Source organism: Phyllobates terribilis, unplaced genomic scaffold (genome assembly GCF_046119375.1).
Source record: "Phyllobates terribilis strain yellow unplaced genomic scaffold, ASM4611937v1 Scaffold_1__5_contigs__length_1240528914, whole genome shotgun sequence".
Lineage (NCBI taxonomy): Eukaryota > Metazoa > Chordata > Amphibia > Anura > Dendrobatidae > Phyllobates > Phyllobates terribilis.
Genome location: NW_027362761.1, coordinates 529,279,711 through 529,302,139, shown reverse-complemented (window position 1 = coordinate 529,302,139; position 22,429 = coordinate 529,279,711). Strand labels below are relative to the sequence as shown.

At 47.1% G+C, this 22,429-nt stretch overlaps 1 protein-coding gene across 1 annotated transcript in view; it reads right to left on the bottom strand.

The window, feature by feature from the left end:
- The window catches only part of ITGA1 (integrin subunit alpha 1), a 254,281-nt gene that overhangs the window by 88,340 nt on the left and 143,512 nt on the right, over window positions 1-22,429 (bottom strand). The window contains exons 10-11 of the mRNA XM_073680314.1: window positions 8,980-9,053; window positions 7,873-8,017 (exon numbers count right to left, since the gene is read on the bottom strand). Of these exons, the coding sequence (XP_073536415.1) occupies window positions 7,873-8,017; window positions 8,980-9,053 (219 nt within the window). The remainder of the gene's footprint in view (window positions 1-7,872; window positions 8,018-8,979; window positions 9,054-22,429) is intronic.

Genomic DNA, 22,429 nt, shown 5'->3' with positions numbered 1-22,429 from the left:
TGCAGCTTGCTTCGCAGCTGGGCTACTACGCCCAAAGTATTGCCTAGGCTAGATGCAGTTAAAAATTCTACGCTGACTAGCAGACACTGAAGCTTTGGAGCAGACCTCTGAGTAAACAGCTCTTCAGACTCAACCATCTGTGTTACCCCAAGCCATAGTGTATGTAGTTTCTTACAGTTAAAAGGGGGGGGGAGCGACCCAACCCACCTGGAATTGACGATGCCAACGTCACGTAAAACACAGCAAGGGGACTCCAAAAAGAGTCTCCATTTTTTCTAAAAATTGTGGCACAGACACCACTTAAGTGGCATCAATTGCCCCAGAGTTGCTTAAAACTGTTGGTGAGGTCATTTTACCAAATCCTCAAGCTTTTAGTCTCCCCAGGATGACACAGGGGTAGAAAAGTCCTTGCGGATCCATGATTTGTTCATCTTTATGAACGTGAGTCTGTCTACATTCTCAGTGGACAGCCGCGTGCGCTTATCTGTCAGCACACCACCAGTAGCGCTGAACACACATTCAGAGAGAACGCTGGCTGCAGGGCATGACAAGATCTCCAAGGCGTGAGTGGCGAGCTCCGGACATTTTTCCAGATTGGAATCCCAAAATGAGCAAGGGTACAGTGACATAGTCATGGCTTCGATGTTCACTTGGAGATACTCCTGTACCATCCTCTCTAGGCGTTGACTATGTGTCAGACTTCTTGTCTCCTGTGGCCTTGCAAAGGATGGTCTAAAAAAGTGGTGAAACGATTCCAAAAAATTGCTGTTACCAGCAGATACTGTGTTACTGTTACGGTTTGAGTGATGAAGACTCGACAGTCCCACGGTTTGCAAGTTAGAACTGTGAGATTCACTACGTGCACCACTGGTGTTTTGTGAAAAAGCACATGTAAGATTCTGCAACAGCCTCTGCTGATACTCCTGCATGCGTGAATCCCTTTCTATGGCAGGAATTATTTCGGCAAATTTACTTTTGTACCGGGTATCTAACAGTGTGGCAACCCAGTAGTCGAGATTACGTCGAATTCTGACAATCCAAGGGTCATGTTGCAGGTAGTGCAGCAAGAAGGCACTCATGTGTCTTGCGCATCCAGGAGGACCAAGTCCTTGTTGTGTTGGTAGCGAGTTAAGAATCATGCTTCCTTCATCTGCCCTCTCCCCCCAACCTCACACAACAGAAATGTGATCAAGGTCTCCCTCATCTGATGAGTCTTACATGCCCATCGCCAGTTCGTCCTCCTGCACCTTCCTCAACAGTTTGGCTGCTACCATGCGCCCTGGTTAATCCCTCTCCCCCACCCTCCCATGCCTGCCGCCTTGGTGCTGCCGACTGTCTGGACCTTGGAGATGTTATCCCTTCCGCATATGACTTCTCCTCTACTTCCTCCACCTCCTCTTGTCCCACCACCTGACTCTGAATTCTGTTAAACGTGTGCTCCAGCAGGTAAATCACCGGAATAGTCATGCTGATAATGGCATCGTCAGCACTAAACATCTTCGTCGCCATTTCAAAACTGTGCAGAAGGGTGTGTGGCGCCCCTGAGGGTTTAGTCACCACAGAGGTACTGCATCTCACCCAGAGGTGTGGTATCTCACCCTTAGGTAAGGAAGGAGTATGGCTCGGGACCCTAACACCTGCATCCAACACATACCCGCAGTGGGGGTAGGGCGAGATTGCTCCTAAGGGAGAGCACAGTCCCAGGTCCCTAGCTGGCGGGAGGGTCCTATGTAGTGGGTGTGGGTGGAGAAAGCAGCTTAGGGGAGCACATGACAGGGAGAGTATAAATAGGAAGCAATCTTTGAAAGAGCAAGCCAGTCAGAGGAGGAGAAGTGACAGGAGCAGAGGCTCTGCATGAGCTCTGCTCCGGAGGCGGGCCTCGCCTGGGAGGCCCAGGACTGAAGGAGAGAAGAGAGGAGTGGGAGCAGGAATGCTCCAGGAACCGAAGGGACCCTAGGGGTACGGGCCATGCAGAAGGCCACCCGTACGCCCGCTGCTACCAGGAGGTAGAGGGGTCAGGCCAGATAAGGGGAACCGGTCCCTCAACTAGCGGAGAAACAGCAAGGCTCACCTAGAAACCGGAGGCTGCAGCATTTCATGTACTGCAGGCCAAAGTCCACACCAGTCTCACTAAGAAGGTAGCCACATAGGACCCAGGGGAAAGAACACACGTCGCCCGCCAAGGCCCGAGGATACCGGATAGAAGTGTCACTGGGTGTGAGGTGCAGGGAGAAGGCCAGAGAAAGGACACACAGAAGGGGGTCCTGCTAAGTACTCCGGAGCTATCTGGGGGTGGACAGAGCCCCTCACTGACTACACACAGCACGATGGGGGAGATTGCTCTGGTACCTGTAATCTGGACTGCAACAACTGTGAGTAAAGATCTTGGGACTGCATCACACGGACTCTGTGTTCATTACTGACTCCCTGCACTACAACCACCATCATCCACCCAAACTGCCCTGAAGCTACACTCTTCCTGTGGAGAGTAATAATACCATTGCTGCAAAACCACCAGCTTCAGAGGACTGTTCCGCAGCGGCGGCCCCTTTGGCCGCACTCCACAGGTGGCGTAGTTGGACATTATAAAACCCATATATACAAATTACCCTTGGATTGACCTCCCTGGGTCACGGACCGGGTCACTGCCACAGTGACTACAACCCCCAGCATCTACCGGCCCGGCTCCGGGTACCCCACGGCCCAGGGGGCGCGTCAACTTCATAGGTCCCTGATCTGAGACCTCTCCTGCAGCGTGATTTGCCCCACCTCTGGATCTCATTGGCCCAGGCTATACGTCAGAACGTATTGCACCAGGGCTTGTCGGTGCTGCCACAGTCGCTGCAACATGTGCAGAGTTGAATTCCACCATGTCGGCACATCGCATTTCAGCCGGTGAACTGGCAGGCCCAACGACTTCTGTAGAGATGTAAGTCGTTGAGCTGCGGGATGCGAATGGCAGAAGTGAGCACACAGCGACCGTGCCCTCTGCAGAAGGCTATCTAGTCCGGGATAGTGGGCTAAAAATTACTGGACAACCAGGTTCAACACATGAGCCATACAAGGCACGTGTGTGACATTGCCCCGGCTAAGGGCCGCACCCAGGTTTGCAGCATTGTCGCACACGGCCTTCCCTGGTTGCAGGTCCAGTGGAGACAACCATTCATGAAACTGGGTCTCCAGAGCTGACCACAACTCCTCAGCTGTGTGACTCACATTTCCCAGACATTTCAAAGTAAACACCGCCTGATGCCGCTGAGCCCTGCTGCCAGCATAGTAAGGAGGTGTGCTGGATTCCTTCTGCGCAGTTAGAAAGCGGGTGGCATTACCAGACAGGCTTTGGGTGCAGGTGGAGGACCGAGAGGAGGTTGAGGAGGCAGAAGCAGTGGAGGAACTTCTAGATAAAGAGGATTGATGTACAACTCGTGGGGACTGCAAGACTTGGACAGCAGCCACTTGTCCTGCTGTCACCATAGTTACCCAGTGCCCAGTCAGCGACATGTAACGCCCCTGTCCATGCCTACTCATCCAAGTATCTGTGGTGAAATGCACCCTGTCACACACAGAGTTTCTCAAAGAAGCGGTGATGTTGTGTGCGACATGCTGGTGTAGCACAGGCACACCTTTCTTTGAGAAGTAGTACCGACTGGGCATCTGGTACTGGGGCACTGCGACGGACATAAGGTCTCGAAAATCCTCTGTGTCCACCAGGCGGAAAGGCAGCATTTCTGTAGCCAACAGCTTGCAGATGGTGAAATTCAACCTCTTAGCTTTGTCATGGCTAGGAGGAAATGGTCTTTTACTTGTCCACATCTGAGGGACCGAGGGCTGGCTGTTGTGCTTAGACGGGGTTGAGTAGGGTGTCCCCGGCAAACTGCCGGTCTGTGAGGAAGATGCAGGCGGAAAAGTTAGGTTGCCTTGATCCAAAGGTGGTGCTCTCGATGTCGGAGAGTGCTCAACACCAGCTGGTGTTTCCACTTCCAAATGAAATAATGACCTGCCAATCACACTGGCTGTTGTGGGTAAAGAGGTGTCAGGTCTGCGTCCAAAAAAATGTGTGTCTGCTGTCCCCCCAGTCACAGAGGATGAAGAGGCCGTGGATGCACAAGATGGGGCAGACGGTGGTTGGCCCGGCCGGCTAGGCCGCATTGTAGCACAGTGAGCTTCCCACTGTAACTTATGCTTCATATACATGTGACGGTTCATGCATGAAGTACTCAAATTATGGATTTTTTGGCCTCTACTTAGCTTTTGGTGACAAATATTACAGATAACACGAGTTGGGTCATCCTTATCGATCTGAAACAATGCCCAGGCTATGCAAGGCTTAGAGCCCATGCGACCTGAAGAGCCACTACGACTTGTGGTCAGAGGCAGAGTTGTGGTTGAGGATGCAGTTGTTGACGTGCTTCCAGTACTTCGTCTCTGTCCAGGAAGGCGCAACCTAACCTCGGCGTCAATAGCATCTGTGACGCCCAGCTGCGCTTGGTATCACAGATCCTAGAAGAGTGCATTGATGGAATCCTCCACAAGAGGCCCCCATAAACATTCACACATCTCCACCTTCCACCTCAGACCAGCAGAGGGAGCCCGTTAGGGATATAAATAGGGAAGGTGGAGCTAGGCAGTTCAGTTCCTCTGAAGAGTTCTTGCAGTAGAGAAGCCTAAGAGTGGTCAGTCTGCAGTGGAGCTCAGTCTAGTCTAGAGAACTCAGTTAATAGTTCAGCAGTGGAGCACGAGGCTCCTGCTAGCTAGATTCAGGGAGCCCAGTTAGAGCTTAAGGTGTGCCGGCGCCATAAGATCGGTGAAGCACGGCAAGCTGCCGTTAGTGTGTATAGCCTAGTGAGGGCTCGAGTACGCCGAAGGCGAGTGGAGAGTTAGTACATAGGGGGCAGAGGAGCTTAACCAGCTCACCCCAAAGCATTTACTGGACTCCGGATCCGAGCTTACCGGGATCTCTATGACCCAGTAAGGCATAACCGGAATCCCTGGAGAACTACAAGTCCCAGGATCGCTAAGGTGCTGATACGTAACAGAGCCAGGAGACGCTTAGGCCCCGCATACTGGGAGCGTGAACTCCAAGACAAGGCCCTACCACAAGGTCAGCCAGCGCAGGACAGAGACAAAGTTAGGCCTAGCTCCAGGCAGGTCAGAAACTTACTACGCAGAGGCAAGAAACAGGAGGCCCTACACCCGCTCATTGGGGAGGATCCTGATATGCACCCTTCACCCTACAGTGCTCTAGGATGTGCCTGAATTTCCACCAGTAAAAGGTACTGAAGTGACTACCGTGTCCGTTCCCGTTCTTGCTCTGACCCAGCTGGGTCTCGCCTGTCCTGCATTCCCCCTGCATACGCTTTTCTGAGGCCTAGCTCCACCTGTGGGGAGCTATGCCATCGAGCTGCCTTATCACCGGCCTCAGTGGACTGCTGCAGCGCTGGTGCTTCTCACCAGATACCACAGGTGGCGTCACGAACTCTTATAAAATTAACAATTAACCACCCTTTTAAAGAGTGACCCAGGGTACGGGCTCGGGAGCTGACCACCGCGACATCCCCAAGGCCAGGCAAAGGCCCGGGTACAGAGTCATCCCCATCCCCTGGGCTAGTCACATCCTCCTCCACCTCCTCTGCTGACCTCATCGACTGGCTGACTGTGGGTTGACAGTAAGTGGGATCTCCAACCTCGTCATCATCACCCTGCGTGTTCTCACACCCGTCGTCCTCAGAGCCAACCTCTTCCTGCCCTGACCGAAAAGTCAAGTTGTCGCTCCAATCAGGTATTTGAGTCTCATCATCGTCTTCATCATTGTCTCCACCAACAGGAGTTACAGTTTGGGTACGAGGGTCTACATTATGCTCTTCTTCATCTGGTCCTGGATTCGACTCATAAAGATTCTGGGCATCAGTGCAGATTATTTCCTCGTCTGGATTAACAGAAGCTCTGGAGCAGACCTCCATTTCCCAGGCTATAGTATGAGTAAACAGCTGTGCAGACTCAACCATCTGTGTGACCCCATACTCTGACGGGCAGCAGGAGACTTAGGAGCTGTGAGGAAGCAAGTGCGATTGGGGTGACACCTCTGAGGACTGGAGTATTTGTGATGTTGAAGTTGAGGTGGAGGAGAGCTCACTTGAAGGAGCACTTGATATCCGTTGAAGCACCTGCTGTTTTTGTGCCTCATCTGGAATTTGTAGCGATGGGCGTGTCGGTAAGAAAGGGATCATATCACATTGTCCACAAAAAGAAGTAGACATCTTAGTTTGGCTGGAAGATGGTCTTTCTTCTGCAGATGTTACTCCCCCCCCCACCGCGGGGGGGGCTCGACCCACCAGCGGACAGGCACCAGTATTGGGAGAGGGGGGCTGGCCGTCAGGGTCCACCGCGGCTCTGGCACAAACCCGGTGACACGGAGGTCACACGGGCAGGAACGGACTGGCCGTGTCGGCTTCGCACTCCAGCGTAGTCCCTCTGCCCGCTCGCGCCCGTAACCTCAAAGGGATGCGCAAGCGACTTTTCTTCCCAGGGCTGTTCCCCGCCCAGCAGGAACATGGGGGACCTCAGGTCGGCCTTCCACTGTACTCCCTTACCTCCCTCGCCCTCTTTCCTTCTTCCGTTCTCCATCTAACCCCTCGGCTCTGTGGTGTCCACTCTCCCTCCAGCTCTCTCCTTCTCACAGGTGGACTACCGCGTGTATTCACACTGTGGCGAATCTTTTGGGCCCAGGCATAAGAAGTTGTCGAGGTAATGGATAATATGTGCCCCCTTAGAAACGTCCATTACAACCCATTCGAGGAAGCAACTAAACGCCTCAAATAGTGAGCAGGATCGGGAGCACCCCATGGGCAAACAGCGATCTCTATAGTATGCTCCTTCCCAGAAGCAGCCCAATAGGTGGACACTATTCGGAGGTACAGGTAGTAAGTAACCCGAACGCCGCATCAATGTCTGTATTGGCCATTAGGGTGACCCTTCCCAACTTCTTGATCCACCTGATTGCCTTGTCAAAGGATGTACAGTATACACTACTGTACTTGGTTCCACATCGATGTTGTCGTTTATGGACCTGCCCCTTGGATATGACAAATGGTGGATTAGTCCGAATGTATTGGGTTCCGTTTTTGGCACAACTCACAACGGGGATACCACTACGTCTTGTAAGGAAAGTGTTCTGAATGGAACCGCCATTCTACCTAAAGATATATCTTTTTTTAATTTTCTTGTCACGACGTCTGGGTGTTGGTAGGCTGATTTTAGATTTTTACTCCAGCCTTTCTTGATTTTAGAAGGGCATGACATGCCTATATCTGTGTCTCCCCCTCCTTTTACTCCTCCACCTCTTTTCTTTTCGCATGACTATATGTACTTGTCACTTTTCCATGTGTTAGTTGTGTCTTCTGAGCAGTTTGTCAGCTTTTGGACACCTTTGAAGTGTTTTCTATGTGTTTCTATGTGCTTTTGTTTGCCTGCCATTGATTTTAACGGTGTTCGAAGGTGTTCGACGAACAGTTCGACGAACAGTTCGGCGAACATACGGGTGTTTGACGAACCGAACCGAACTCGAACACTACGGGGGTGGCTCAACACTAGTGATTGCCTCCTATAGTGATTGAGGGACTCTGAGGGTTAAGACAGGAATACGAAGAAGAAATTCTGGAAATCGGTATTGTGGATATGGCTTACTTTAGTTTTTAACCCAGTCTTTCACCTGACTCTCACATATCAGAGATGGTGATTAACATTAAGCCGCTAATAAAGAAGCAGTAGTCTGATGCCCAACAATCCAATATAGCTGGAACCAAAATGTGGACATCTGAACAAATCCCAGCTCCGATTGTATACAATTATTAATAAAATGAGAACTTTACTGACCAAGATAAGCAGCTAGAGGCTCGTTCCTTTCTTGTGTCTTTGTCTGAAATGAATTATTTCCAGGTGTGACAATAGCATCAGATTTAATCATGACGACTGTTCCATTCCAGTCATAGGCTCCAACCGCACCAAGCATCACCCAGTCCTATATACAGCACGAAGAAAAATAATACTCACTAAATAATTATGTATATAGTAGATACAACACGTGCCATATTCTCAACGACTAATTCATTCAATATGAAGTACTTAAAGTACTACTCCAGCATTTTATCTATATTTTACCGCCATTCTGGTGACGGAATGATGTCTGCTGACAATCCCTTTAAAGCACCACTCCAATGTTTTTTTTTTTAACTTCAACACTGGAGTGGTGTCACTAATGTAAGTTCCTTGCCCTAGTCTTATTCTTACCAACTGCCATCCTGGTATCGGTGCAGCTCTGGTTGTCTTCTGCAGGTTGTGACCAGTGTTTGCTGGGCGATTCGGAAGTCACAACTCAATGTAAGTCTATGAGACCCAGAATGACACCAAAATGAGACCCTCATAGACTTACGTTGAGAGCATGTGACCGTTACCTCTGACTTCTGGTCAACCAGAAGTTGCAGTCACAAGATTGCAGATTGGGACTGACGCGACACCAGGAACAGCTGAAGACGACAGCTGGTAAGTATAATACTAGGGGCAAGAGACTTACATTAGTGGCACCACTAAATAAAAAATACACTGGAGTGGTGTTTTAAAATGGTTGTAGAGAGCACATGGCTAGAACGGCGGGATGTGAGTGAGATCTGTTTTCTTTTATTTTAAACTGGGAAATACAGCATCTTTATACATAAAATTATATATAGATGTGCTCAGCTCCTCCTGCCTAAAGAAAAAAAAAATTGTACAATGTGACATGTTCCCTTTAAAGGGATTGTCTCTAGGGATGGGCGAACCATTGATTATTGACCGTGCAACTTGTGTCGCCAACTAGCAACAGCCTAAGACAATATCTGCTGTACACATGCTAAGTCTGCAATATAGGAACTCTATGTGCCACTGTTTAGGGTCCATGCACATGGCAATGTGGTGTATCATAAATCCATATAGACATAGATTTACCTTGGAGTAATGAGCACTGAATCCAGTCTGGGACATCTCCATTCCAAAGGACACTGCTTGCTGCTCACTTGTAGCTAAAAAAATGGAAACGCCAAGATAATATAAAGAATAAAAATGAAACATTATTTGCACAATTACAGTATTTTATCATTCTGTGTCTCAAAAATTTATTACCAAGGCCAGATTTATATCCGCTTTAAATGAGCTCTCCACTGATTATTCGTTTTTTTTATTTTTCACACCAATTAGCAAATAGGAATGTGTATTCAGAGGGAGAATTGACTCACCGGTCGCCGACTTCTGCCGTTTTCAGGGGTCCGCTCAGGCGTTATGTGGCTGTATCTGCTGAATCTCACAGTGTCTGCAGTGTTGAGCGGTGGTTCCTTTTCGATTTTATCAATTTAAGTCCATGATTAGCAAAACAAAGATAGAGAGATTCATTCTGAGTCTCATAGACTTACACTGAGAAACTAATTGCTCTGCGTGATCCGGCAGGTTACAAATACAGTCATGTGATGTCTGAGCGGAGCAGAGCACTGCAGAAAACGGCAGAGGATGGTGACTGGTGAGCATTGCAATGCACTCTCTGCATACACACTACTGTTTGCGAATTGATGGAAAACAACAAAAAAAATCATTGGAGTGCGCCACTAAAATGTTATTATACCTATTTAGTCCAAAACCTGAAATGCAGAATTCAATGCTGTGATGAATTACCAATGACGTCAGATGGATCCCATAGATTTATAATGAGTTCTGTTGGGTTCTATCATGGTACTTGCAGTAGATGAATCCCGTGCACTACTAAGTAGATCGTGCACACTTGGTGCAACCATCCACAAGGTTGCAGCAGTACATAAAAATTCAGGAACCAATGCATCCGACGTCCTCCTTTAGGTTACTTTATTAGTACACAAAAAACTAAATATGTAAAGTTTCGGCCATGCTAAGCCATTATCAAGCTATAAAGATAAGAGGTAGGTATATCTCTTATTTTTATGGCTTTAAGGAGGATGTCTGATGCCTTGATTTCTGGATTTTTCTGGGTTCCATCATGGTGGCTGTCAATTAAATTTGATGGACTTTGCTACAGAGGCTTCATTTGGGGCTTCCAACAGAAGTCATTAAGAAAAATATTCAGTGATGACTTCTGTTACTTTAGAAACATAGAAAGGTAGAGTTGGAAGGGACCTCTAGGGTCATCTTGTCCAACCCCCTGCTCAATTCAGGATTCACTAAACCATCTCAGACAGATGTCTGTTCAGCCTCTGAAGTCTTCCATTAAAGGAGAACTCACCACCTCTCGTGGCCGCCTGTTCCACTCATTGATCACCCTCACTGTCAAAAAGATTTTACTAATATCTAATCTGTATCTTCTCCCTTTCAGTTTCATTCCATTGCTTCTAGTCTTTTTTTGTGCAAATGAGAATAAAGCTGATCCCTCTACAATGTGACAGCCCTTAAGATATTTGTAGACAGCTATTAGGTCTCCTCTCATTTCTGTGTTTCTATGTTTCTATCTATAGGGTGGCTCTACAGCCTCTTTGCTGGAAATGTTACGGTCTGGAGTCCTAGTTCATATTCTGACATAGGTGAACATTGTGATTCGACTCACTAGTAGTGATGAGCGAGCACTAAAATGCTCGGGTGCTCGAAGCTCGGGTCGAGCAAATTGAAATGCTCGGGTACTCGACCCGAGCAATGAGCCCAATGTAAGTCTATGGGAAACTCAAGCATTTTTTAGGCGGCTTCCCCCGGCGGTCTACAGAGGGCTTAAAAATTGCCAAAATCGATGGGAACAGTGCTCAAATGACATGGGAACAGCATGGGGAAGACCCCTGGAAGCATTTCTGACTCCCAGGTAACTGCTGTCAACAACGTTGTCAGACGTATTACGCCACTTTTACGGACTCACAATAAAACACACAAAAACTAAACCAAAAATTTATTTTTTATTTTTGTTTAAGGCAAAATAAATATACACAAACAAAAATGCTTCTCCACTCCTTGGGCTATGTTCACATGTAGCGTTTTTGATGCGTTTTTGCACTTTTGCATTGCTTTCAACCAAGACAAATGCATTCACTGGGAAATGTCATTTTAACATTTAACAACCTTATCTGGCCATGTGGTGTGTGACACATCATCTGACTCATCCTGTTTCATTTATGAAAGTCATAAAGCCTATATTTATAGGGCCACCAGGCAGCTTTTACTATTTTTAAAGGGCCAGCAGTCGGCCTTCGCTATTGTTAGAGAGCCATCAGCCGGCTATGCTTTGTTATTCCCATTATTAACGAGTGGGTCTCCTATACTGTTATTGCGTATACACAAGTCGGCCCTGTATAAGCACAAAGCAAAGAAACTTACTGAAAGACTGGACACTGCCAGAATCAGCTACAATATACCAACTCCAGAAGCATAATCAAACAGAGGAATAGAGGAGCTAAATGGTAGAAAATAGTGAATAATTTTATTATATCAAAAAGTTTAACATCATATCATAAATAATTGGATCATAGCATAGATGAACAGAGGTGCATGATGTCAGAAAAACACAGCACCCATTGGCAAGCAAAACCATACCCACTGCATGGAGATGTAACCAGTGGGATTAGGAAACCTGAGTAAGGTGAACAGAGTAAATAAATACAGGCTATGGGCAATAATAGTATGCATTTATAAGCAGCAGTCTGCGACAACATTAGAATGTGCCCAGAGTCAAATAAGATATCAGGAACCTTACCAGGAATTAAATTGGAAGGGCTAAAGGGTGCTGGAAGACAGAGATCTGTGGTAGAAAAGCCTCACCACACATTTTGCCTGAGGATTGTTGGCTTTCTCAAGAGGCTGGTCTAATCAAGCATACAAGGACCTTTAAATATGCCCCCGCTGTGGTCATGTGACACGGCGCATGGCCGCAGGTAAAGTATAGCAGCTAAAAGCATGAATGTAGCGCTATAAGTGGCGCATGCGCCATCGGTGCTCGGTCACTGGCACACGCGCCCGGGCCGTCATGCCGCCCGCGCATGTGCGTTGCGCACAGAGCGGGAGGCAGAAGATAGCCAGGCGCGCGGCAAGCGAGGGAGACAGCCGGAACGCATGCGCACAGCGCCAGGAGCAGAGGTAGTGGCCAAAACAGGAATAAGTAGAATGCTCACAGAAAATATTTGTCATCACAGCCAGCATTAATCTAGATCTGTACATCTAATATATAAAGCTGAATGTGTGTGTATGTATGTATGTATGTATGTATGTATGTATGTGTGTATGTGTGTATGTTCGGGATTGGCATCTGCACCGTCGCAGCTACAGCCACAAAATTTTGCACAGTCACACGTTTGGACCCCGAGAGCATCATAGGCTATGTTGTGAGGCAAAATTTTAACCCCGCACGTTCCAATTCACCAAACAATTTTGCCCCTATCTACATAATGGGGAAAAAGTGAAAGGAAAAGTGTTGGAGGCAAATTGACAGCTGCCAGATGTGAACAAGGGAGAATTAAAGAATGAGAGCGATGGCGCCAAAGAGTATATACCGTACAGCTGCTAAGGTGGGGCCCCGACATGGAATACTCACACTCACCACACACGGGGATATGAACACACACACAAAATGCCCCACACACTACCACGTGCTTGAACACATATACCACCCTCAGCACACACAAAACTGATCTCACAAAGATTTATCAGGCTGCCAATAGCAACCAATCACAGCTCAGCTTCTATTTTGCTACAGTTAATTAATCTGAGCTGTGATTGGTTAATATAGGCAACAAAGGACATTCTCAGTATAGCAAAGCTTGTGTAAGTTAATAAGATGTCAGTTAGGGTGTGTTGGTGGAAAGGCTGATGTCAGTCACATAACTTCTATGTAAGAGGATATAGAAACTGCCAGTTACAGACTATTTTTACCACAATAATGCCTCATAAGAAAAGGAATTTCATGGCATGAATGTCAGCTGATGCAAAAAGAAAAGCTTCATTACGGGCCAATGAAAAATGTGAAGACCGAGAAACAAGGCTGACACACATGAGAACAGCAGCTGCTTCCTCAAGAGCCAATGAACTTTCTGAGCAGAGGGAAGTGAGGCTTTCAGACAAGAGAACAAGAGCTGCTTCCTCAAGGGCCAATGACCTTTCTGAGGAGAGGGAAGCAAGGCTTGCAGACATGAAAACAAGAGCTGCTTTCTCAAGAGCCAATGAACTTTCTGAGGACAGGGAAGCGAGGCTTGCAGACATGAAAACAAGAACTGCTTCCTCAATAGCCAATGAACTTTCTGAGGAGAGGGAAGCGAGGCTTGCAGACATGAAAACAAGAGCTGCTTCCTCAAGGGCCAATGAACTTTCTGAGGAGAGAGAAGCGAGGCTTGCAGACATGAAAACAAGGGCTGCTTCCTCAAGAGCCAATGAACTTTCTGAGGAGAGGGAAGCGAGGCTTGCAGACATGAAAACAAGAGCTGCTTCCTCAAGAGCCAATGAACTTTCTGAGGAGAAGGAAGCGAGGCTTGCAGATAAGAGAAGAAGAGCTGCTTCGTCAAGGGCCAATGAGTCATTTCAGCAGAGAGAAGGCTGACTTGCCACTAAGAGATTTGCTATTTCTTCCACCAGGGCACAGGAAATGGTTGGAGATTTGAAACATGCTGCCTTTTGTTACCAGTCAGACATAAACTATCAGGATAATCCTAAAGTTCAGATAGGAAAAATGGATGTCCCCGATTATCTGACTTTGCACTTCTCGTCTCTGTGGGGGACACAAGGCGGGAGAAGTTCACAAGAGAGGAACACACTAGAGCGGGGGTCCTGTCAAGCGCTCCTGAATTACCTGGAGTGTGCTGAACCCCACCCTGGCGGCCGCAGCTCGCCGTGTGACAGCAGAGAGAAGATCTGAGCTGAGAAAGCAACACCGTGAGTAAAGACTCGGATGACTTTAATTACTGCCTCTGTCTACTCTTTCCTCCGCGGCTCTGCATCCGCCAATGCTCTATTCTACACCCTCTCTCCCTACACTGCCCTGAGGCCCCGCTCCACCTGTGGAGAGCCGCACCAACTAAGCTGCCTGAACACCGGCCTCAGAGGACTGTAGCAGCGCTGGTGACTCTCACCAGACACCACGGGTGGCGTCACGAACATTCCCCTTTCCCATGCAACTTTCCCCCTTTCCCCTTTGCTTTTAAGAGTGACCCCAGGGTACGGGCCCGGGAGCCGGCCACCGCGACATCCCCCAGAGAACAGGCAACAACAAGGTTCGGGCGCCGAGTCCTCCCCATCCCCTGGGTGCGTCAGTCTGCATGTACTGCAGTGCCCTGAAATGGAAAGATGAACCGCCAGGTTTATGCTGTGCAAATGGCAAGATAAAACTTCCACCTCTCCTGTCACTACTCGTTCCCCTAAAGTCTCTGATGACAGGTACCAGTACAATATCAAAGCATTTCTTGGACAACATTAAGAAGTACAACTCCTGCTTCCAAATGACATCATTTGGTGCAACAAAAGAAATGTTTACAACTGGATTTATGCCGACATTTAAAGTTCAAGGACAGGTTTACCACTCAATTGGCTCACTGCTTCCATTACAAAGAGAAGAACCTCAATTTCTTCAACTTTTCTTTATGGGAAATGCAAAAGCAGAGGCTCAGCGGAGATGCTCTTTAATTCCTAACACTCGCCTTGATATTGTCACTATTTTGCAGCAGTTCCTTCACTCCAACAATCTATATGTTCAACTTTTCAAGACTGCACTTGAATGCATGCCAAATGACGATTACAAGGTTGTCATTCGAGCTGACAAAACACCACAAGGTGAACATCAGGGACGTTTCAATGCTCCTACATTTGATGAGGTAGCCATCTTGATTGTAGGTAATGATTTTCAAAGCCGTGACATTGTGCTTCAGAAAAGGAACAATAGTTTGCAATAAGTAGCAGAAACTCACAGGTCCTATGATGCTCTGCAATATCCAATCATCTTTTAGCAGGGACAGGATGGCTATGACTTTGGAATACCTCAGACAGATCCTACAACAGGCAACCCTTCAGGAAAAAAAGTGTCTGCCAAGGACTTCTATGCATATAGGATCATGACAAGATTTGCAGAGGAAAATCACATCTTGAAATGCAAACACCTCTTCCACCAATTTATTGTTGACATGTATGCAAAGATTGAGAGTAAACGGCTTTTATATATCCGACAAAATCAAAAGAAGCTCAGGGCAGAGGAATATATTCACCTTAGAGATGCTGTTGCAAATTATGCTGATCCAAAAGAGTTGGGGAAAATGGTTATTCTTCCATCAACTGTCACTGGAAGCCCACGGCACATGCATGAATACACACAGGATGCAATGACTTATGTGAGAAAGTATGGCCGTCCAGATCTTTTCATCACCTTTACTTGCAATCCTGCCTGGGAGGAAATTGGAGGGCACCTGTTGCCGGGCCAAAAAACTGTGAATTTCCAAGACCTTATTGCTCGGTTTTTCAAACAGAAACTATCAAAAGTGACTAATCTTATCACAAAATCACATATTTATGGTGAGATGCAGTGCTGGATGTATTCAGTTGAATGGCAAAAAAGAGGCCTTCCTCACACCCACATCTTGATTTGGCTGAAGCAAAAAATACAGCCTACCAAAATTGACAATATCATCAGTTCCGAATTGCCAGACCCTCAGATTGACCCATTGCTGTTTGACACCATCACAAAAAACATGATCCATGGTCCGTGTGGGAGTCTGAACAAAAATTCTCCCGTATGATTGATGGCAGGTGTTCAAAGCATTACCCACGATCCCTGGTCCAAGAATCCCAAACAGGACAAGATGGATATCCAGTCTACCGAAGAAGAAAGCCAGGGGATGGTGGTTTCATAGCAAAGCTCAAAATGCGTGTTGGATCATCACTCTAAGAGATAGAAATTGACAACAGGTGGGTAGTGCCTTACAACCATTTGCTCTCAAAAATCTTCCAGGCCCACATAAATGTCGAATCTTGCCACTCTGTGAAATCAATCAAATATATCTGCAAATATGTCCACAAAGGAAGTGATCAAGCAGTTTTTGAACTCCAGAAAAATGGACCTATTATTGATGAAGTGGAGGGATTCCAGATGGGCAGGTACATAAGCAGCATTGAAGCTGTTTGGAGAATACTAGGATTCTCCATTCATGAGCGCTACCCACCAGTTGTGCATCTGAGTGTGCACTTGGAAAATGGACAGAGAATTTACTTTAACCCAGCAAACTTGCAGCAGCAGCAGCTCCTAACACCACCTAAGACCACCCTCTTGGCATTTTTTGAGCTGTTTCAACAAGACCCTTCTGCAAAAACAATTCTCTACTGTGATTTACCAAAGTACTACACTTGGAATGCCTCCAGAAAAACACTGGAACGGAGGAAACGGGGGCTTGATATTGAAGGCTATCCAGGGGTGAAAGCAACTGATACTCTTGGTCGCGCCTACACTGTTCATTCGTCAAATGCAGAGTGCTTCAACCTGCGCATTTTACTTCATGTTGTCAAAGGCCCTACATCATTTTCTGACCTGAAGACCGTCAGAGGCCATGTGTGTGAAACATTCAGGGAAGCTTGCCCAAGAAAAGTATTTTTGGAAAATGATGGACACTGGGACATGACTCTCAGTGAAGCAGCAACCACACAAACCCCAAAGCGACTAAGACACCTCTTTGCTATTATTCTAACAACCTGTAGCATTTCAAATCCTCTTGAGATTTGGACAAAGTACAAAACCGATCTCAGTGAGGACATCCTCATGCAGATTAGAAGGGAAAATCCTCAGCAACTCATCAACTTCACTGAGGAAATGTTCAATGAAACTTTAATGCTCCTTGAAGATCAGTGCATAGCAATGTCAGGAAAAGCCTTACAGTTGCTTGGTTTGCCTGCTCCAATAAGAAATCCTGAAGGCATCCAAACGTGTAGGGAGATTTTCCTAGAAACAAACTACAATACTGATGAACTGACAGCATTTGTGTCTCAGAACGAGAAAATATTGGTACCAGATCAAAGGGACGCCTATAACTACATTCTAAGTTTCAGTGAAACCAACAAAGGAGGGATTGTCTTCCTTGATGCTCCAGGTGGAACAGGAAAGACATTTGTAATCAACTTGCTCCTGGCAAAATTTCGACAACAAAAAAAGATTGCACTTGCAGTGGCATCTTCTGGAATTGCAGCTACGCTTTTAAAAGGTGGCAGGACAGCACATTCGACATTCAAACTACCACTTAACCTGTCACATAGTGACAGCCCCGTGTGTAATATTGCCAAGGGATCAGGACTGGCCAAATTGCTTCAAAAATGCAGTGCCATCATTTGGGATGAATGTACCATGTCACACAAAAGGGCTCTGGAAGCAGTGGACAGACTGCTGCAAGACCTGCGTAGCAACAAATATATCATGGGAGGAGTGACTTCCGCCAAACACTACCTGTTATTCCAAGATCAACCCCTGCAGACGAACTGAATGTCTGTCTCAAAGCATCGTATCTTTGAAGAAAAGTAAAGAAAATGTCACTGAACACAAACATGAGGGTCTACATGACAGGCGATGTTTCTGCTGGACTGTTTTCGAGCCAGCTGTTGACTATTGGAGATGGCAAGGCACCAGTAAACTCAACCACTGGACAGATCACCTTCCCAAGCAACTTTTGTTGCATTGTGACTTCCAGTTGAAAGCAAAGGTTTTTCCAAACATTCAACTCCACTTCAAAAATTCAGGCTGGCTGTGTGAAAGGGCCATTCTAGCTCCAAAAAATGACAGTGTCAACAAGATCAATCTTCAAATTCTAAATCTCCTTCCAGGTGTGTGCACCACCTACAAGTCAGTGGATACAGTAATAGACCCTGCTCAAGTATTATTTTATCCAACTGAGTTCCTCAATTCCTTGGAACCACACGGACTTTCTCCTCACAACCTCTTTCTAAAACCTGGAGCACCTATTCTGCTATTGAGAAATTTGGATCCACCAAAGCTGTGTAATGGAACAAGACTCTTGATTAAGACTCTGTTTCCACATGTAATTGAGGCAACCATTTTGACAGGATGTGCCACAGGAGAAGATGTTTTCATTCCAACAATTCCTCTCATTCCATCTGATTTGCCTTTTGATTTTAAACGCCTCCAGTTTCCTGTTCGACTGGCATTTGCTATGTCCATCAACAAGGCTCAGGGACAGTTCTTGAAAGTAGTTGGAATCAATTTACAATCTCCATGCTTTTCTCATGGTCAGCTTTATGTGGCCTATTCAAGAATTGGAACAGCCAAAAATCTGTTCGTGTTTGCACCTGAAGGAAGAACTAAGAATGTAGGTTATCAAAAGGCTCTCGAATAAGGAGTAGAAGATTACTTCACATTACTTGGCCAATTTAGTTAAATCTGTGTGGAATATGTCTGGTGTTGAAATATATGTTGTGAAATGCTTCTATTAGCTTAGTTTTTGCCTTTTAATAATTACATTTCTATCTATTTGTTTTGTGGTTTTTGTGTGGAGAATAAATTTTTGTTAACACATTCTATTTTGCTAACAGCAGTTATTAACCCGGGCGAAGCCGGGTAGTACAGCTAGTATTACATATATTAAAAACAAAACAGAGAATGACAACCATATAAGTCTGATATGTAGTCCACATCACAATGGTAGATATTAATTTTCCGGGTGTGTATAAGTAAATTTATCCCAAGGTATCTTAGTAGAATAATGAAGGTAGATAAAATTCCAAATAGAGGTCCATGTAAGAGCGTACATCAATTCCTCAATAGTGTATGTGACGCGCCCCCAGGACTGTGGGGTACTCGGCAGTCGGGCCTATGGATGCTGGGGGGATATGTCACAGTGGCTGGTCCGGTCCGTGGCCCAGGGAGGTCAACAAAAAGGGGAATGTTATTTATCTGGGGTTTGTAGTTTTAGGAAGTGTTCATGACGCCATCTGTGGTACCTGGTAAGGATTACCAGCGCTGCTGCAGTCCTCCGGGGGTGATGGGATGGCGGGTGGGATATTTCTGCTCCCTACAGGCAGAGCGGGCCCCCGGGGCAGTGTAGGTGCAGATGGTGGCGATGCTGGGCGTTGTAGTGCAGAGGGAGAGATGGCGCAGCTGAAATAACTGACGGAGGCACTGCAGTGCAGTCATCCGAGTTTTTACTCACAGTTCTCATGTAGGTTCCACAGGTACACTGCGCGAGTGTCAGCTTCCCACGTCGCACTGCGATCACCAGAACAGGGGTTCAGCTCTTCCTCACATAGGTCAGGAGCACTTGACGGAATCCCGCTTTCTTATGTTCCTCACTAGGCTGACTTCTCACCCTGGGTCTTCTCCTTCCTGCCCTGCGCTTCCCCATACACAGTCCCGATTGGGTGCTCTGAAGTCCCTCTGGGCAACTTGGAGTTCCCGGACCTACTTGACCCTCACGGTGACTAAGATGCGGCTGTGGCAACTGCACTATAAAAGTCAGAAGCCTCCGGTTTTTCCAGCTGAGACCTGGAGTAACACGGCTGGTCCAGGGGCCGGTCCCCTTCTTGCGGCCTGATCCCTCTGACACCTGGCAGATTTGGGGCGTACGGGTGCTGTCCTCCACTCGCCGTACCCCCTGGGATCCCTTCTAAAGAACGGAGCCTTTCTCCTCTGCTCCCCTTCTGGGCCTCTATCACTAGGCCCCACTTGTGGAGCAGGGCTCCTAAAGAGACTCTGCTCCCTGACTGTTCTCACTCACTTCTTCACTGACTGACCTGCCACCCTAAGATGGCTTCCCTTTATATACCTCCTACAATTGTGCTCCCCTACACTGCTTCCTCCACCCACACCCACTACTGCTTCCCCCTACCTTTGGTTCCCCCCACTCCAGCCAGGGACAGGGCTCAGCAGGAAAACTCATTGCATCTTGCCCTTCCAGCCGGCCTGGAGCAGTGTAGTGTTGAATGCGGGTGTTGGGGTTCCAGGCAGCACTCCCTCCTTACCTGAGAGAAGGAGATACCACACCTCTGTGTGAGGTGCAGTACCTCTGTGGCGACTGAACCCTCAGGGGCGCCACATATGCTAAATGGAAAGATATTCATAAGAAGATATATATTAAAAAAATGTATTCTGTAAGAGGAAGAAAAACTGTTAAAAAAATAAAATAACAATGCCACAGAAATGTAACACAGAGTCAGCAGGAGAACTGAACGCACAAATTACAAAAACGAGGCAAAGCTCAAAGCCTCATTCAGGCCCCGCGGACTCACTGTGTCCAAGTTAACCATCCATCTGGCCTCCTTTTGGGCCAGGACCTGTTTGATATTACATCCCCTGGAGCCAAGGTGCACCACATCTATACCATGTACTTGTAAAGTTTTTGGGTCACAATCATATGATGCCTTAAAGTGACGTGGTAAAGTCTTGAGCTCTCGGGGGTCAGTCACTGTCCTGGCTGCGCCAATGTCCCGCACGTGCTCACGTACCCTCACACGCAACTCCCTTGATGTCAAACCTATATAAATCAAATTACATTCGCAGGTGGCATAATATATCACATTGCTCGTTCTGAAAGAAATATAATGAGAAATTTTAAATTCACGTGAGCCATCGAAGGACGTGAAGGACACACTTCCAGGAAATTGGCGCAGGCAAGGCAGTGACCGCAGGGAAAACATACCACGGTGGGTCCACGGGACCGAAACTAATTGGACATGAGGGGAACGTATTGGCTGGACACCAATAAATCACACAGATTTTTTGCACAGCAGGCTGTCATCAATGGAAAATTGCCAAGGTGACCCCGTAGTGAAGGCTCCGTACCAAGGACTGCCCAGTGGCGGGCAAGAATCTGCAGCATAGCATCCCACTCGTGGTTGAAGGATGAGATGTAGCGGACCTTGCCCTGTGCATCCTTCCCCAATTTGGCTTGACTGGAATATAACAGGCTATTACGGGGAGTACTCCATGCCCTCTCATAGCCACGTCTTATGCTGCGATTGCTATATCCGCGTTGTTTAAAGTGTGTTGTTAAGTGAGCGGCCTGGGCCTCAAATTTAGAGTTAGTAGAGCAGATCCGCCTCATCCTCAGGAACTATCCAACCGGGACGGCCCGAATCGTTGGTGAGTAATGTTTCGACTCAGCGTAGATCAGAGCATTCACTGACGTAGACTTTCTAAACACATCAGTCTGGATGGTGGAATCGTTATCCACCTCCAGGGTGATATCCAGAAAGTCGATACGTTTGGTATGGTATATATATGTTAATTTGATACCACACGAGTTGGCATTAAGCCATGCCATAAATTCATCGAGCTCCCTCACCGTCCTCTGCCAAAAGAACAAAATGTCATCAATATATTTCAGCCACGACACAACGTGGTCCGCGGGGAGTACGCCCTCATCGCCAAAAATCTCCCTCTCCCAAGCCCCTATAACATTTAACAACCTTATCTGGCCATGTGGTGTGTGACACATGATACGACTCATCCTGTTTCATTTATGATGGAGGGACTCTGAAAGTCACAAAGCCTATTTTTATAGGGCCATCAGGCGGCCTTTCATATTTTTAAAGGGCCAGCAGTCGGCCCTTGCTATTGTTAGAGAGCCATCAGCCGGCTATGCTTTGTTGTTACCATTATTAATGAGTGGGTCTCCTATACTGTTATTGCGTATGCAGTGACTGCAAGGACTGCCAAAAATTTGGAGGCACTCCAATGCCCCTTGCAAGAGACATAGAGGTCAGAGAGCCTCCTAAAAACAATGTTCCCATTATTAGGAAGTGGGTCTCCCATAGTGTTTGCCTATGTAGTGAATGCAAAAGCTGCCAAAAATTTGGAGGGACTCCAATGCCCCTTGGAAGAGACGTAGAGGTTGGAGAGCTTCCTAAAAACAATGTTCCCATTATTAGGAAGTGGGTCTCCCACAGTGTTGCCTATGCAGTGAATGCAAAAGCTGCCAAAAATTTGGAGGCACTCCAATGCCCCTTGGAAGAGACGTAGAGGAGGTGATATGGTAGATATGGTGGTGAATGATATGGTGATGGAGGATGAGGAGAAGGAGGAAGACAAGAGCAAATAGTCAAAATCAGGAAGCGTATACCCATGTGTAGGTGTGAAGAGGTGCATGGGAATAGACCTCCCCAAAAAAGAAACTGGATTTGAGTTTATGTTACGCTGCTATCATTCAGTGGTGTTGACAAGTCTGGCCCAATTCAACCCTTGTTCATTTTTATAAGAGTTAGACTGTCAGCATTTTCAGTTGACAGGCGGATGCACCTATCGGTTATAATTCTACCGGCGGCACTAAAAACACGCTTTGATAAAACGCTAGCAGCAGGGCAGGCCAGGACCTCCAAGGTGTAGAGAGCCAGTTCATTCCACGTGTCCAGCTTAGATACCCAGTAATTATAAGGCACAGAGGAATCACATAGGACATTGGTACTGTCAGCAAGGTACTCCCTCACCATCTTCCCA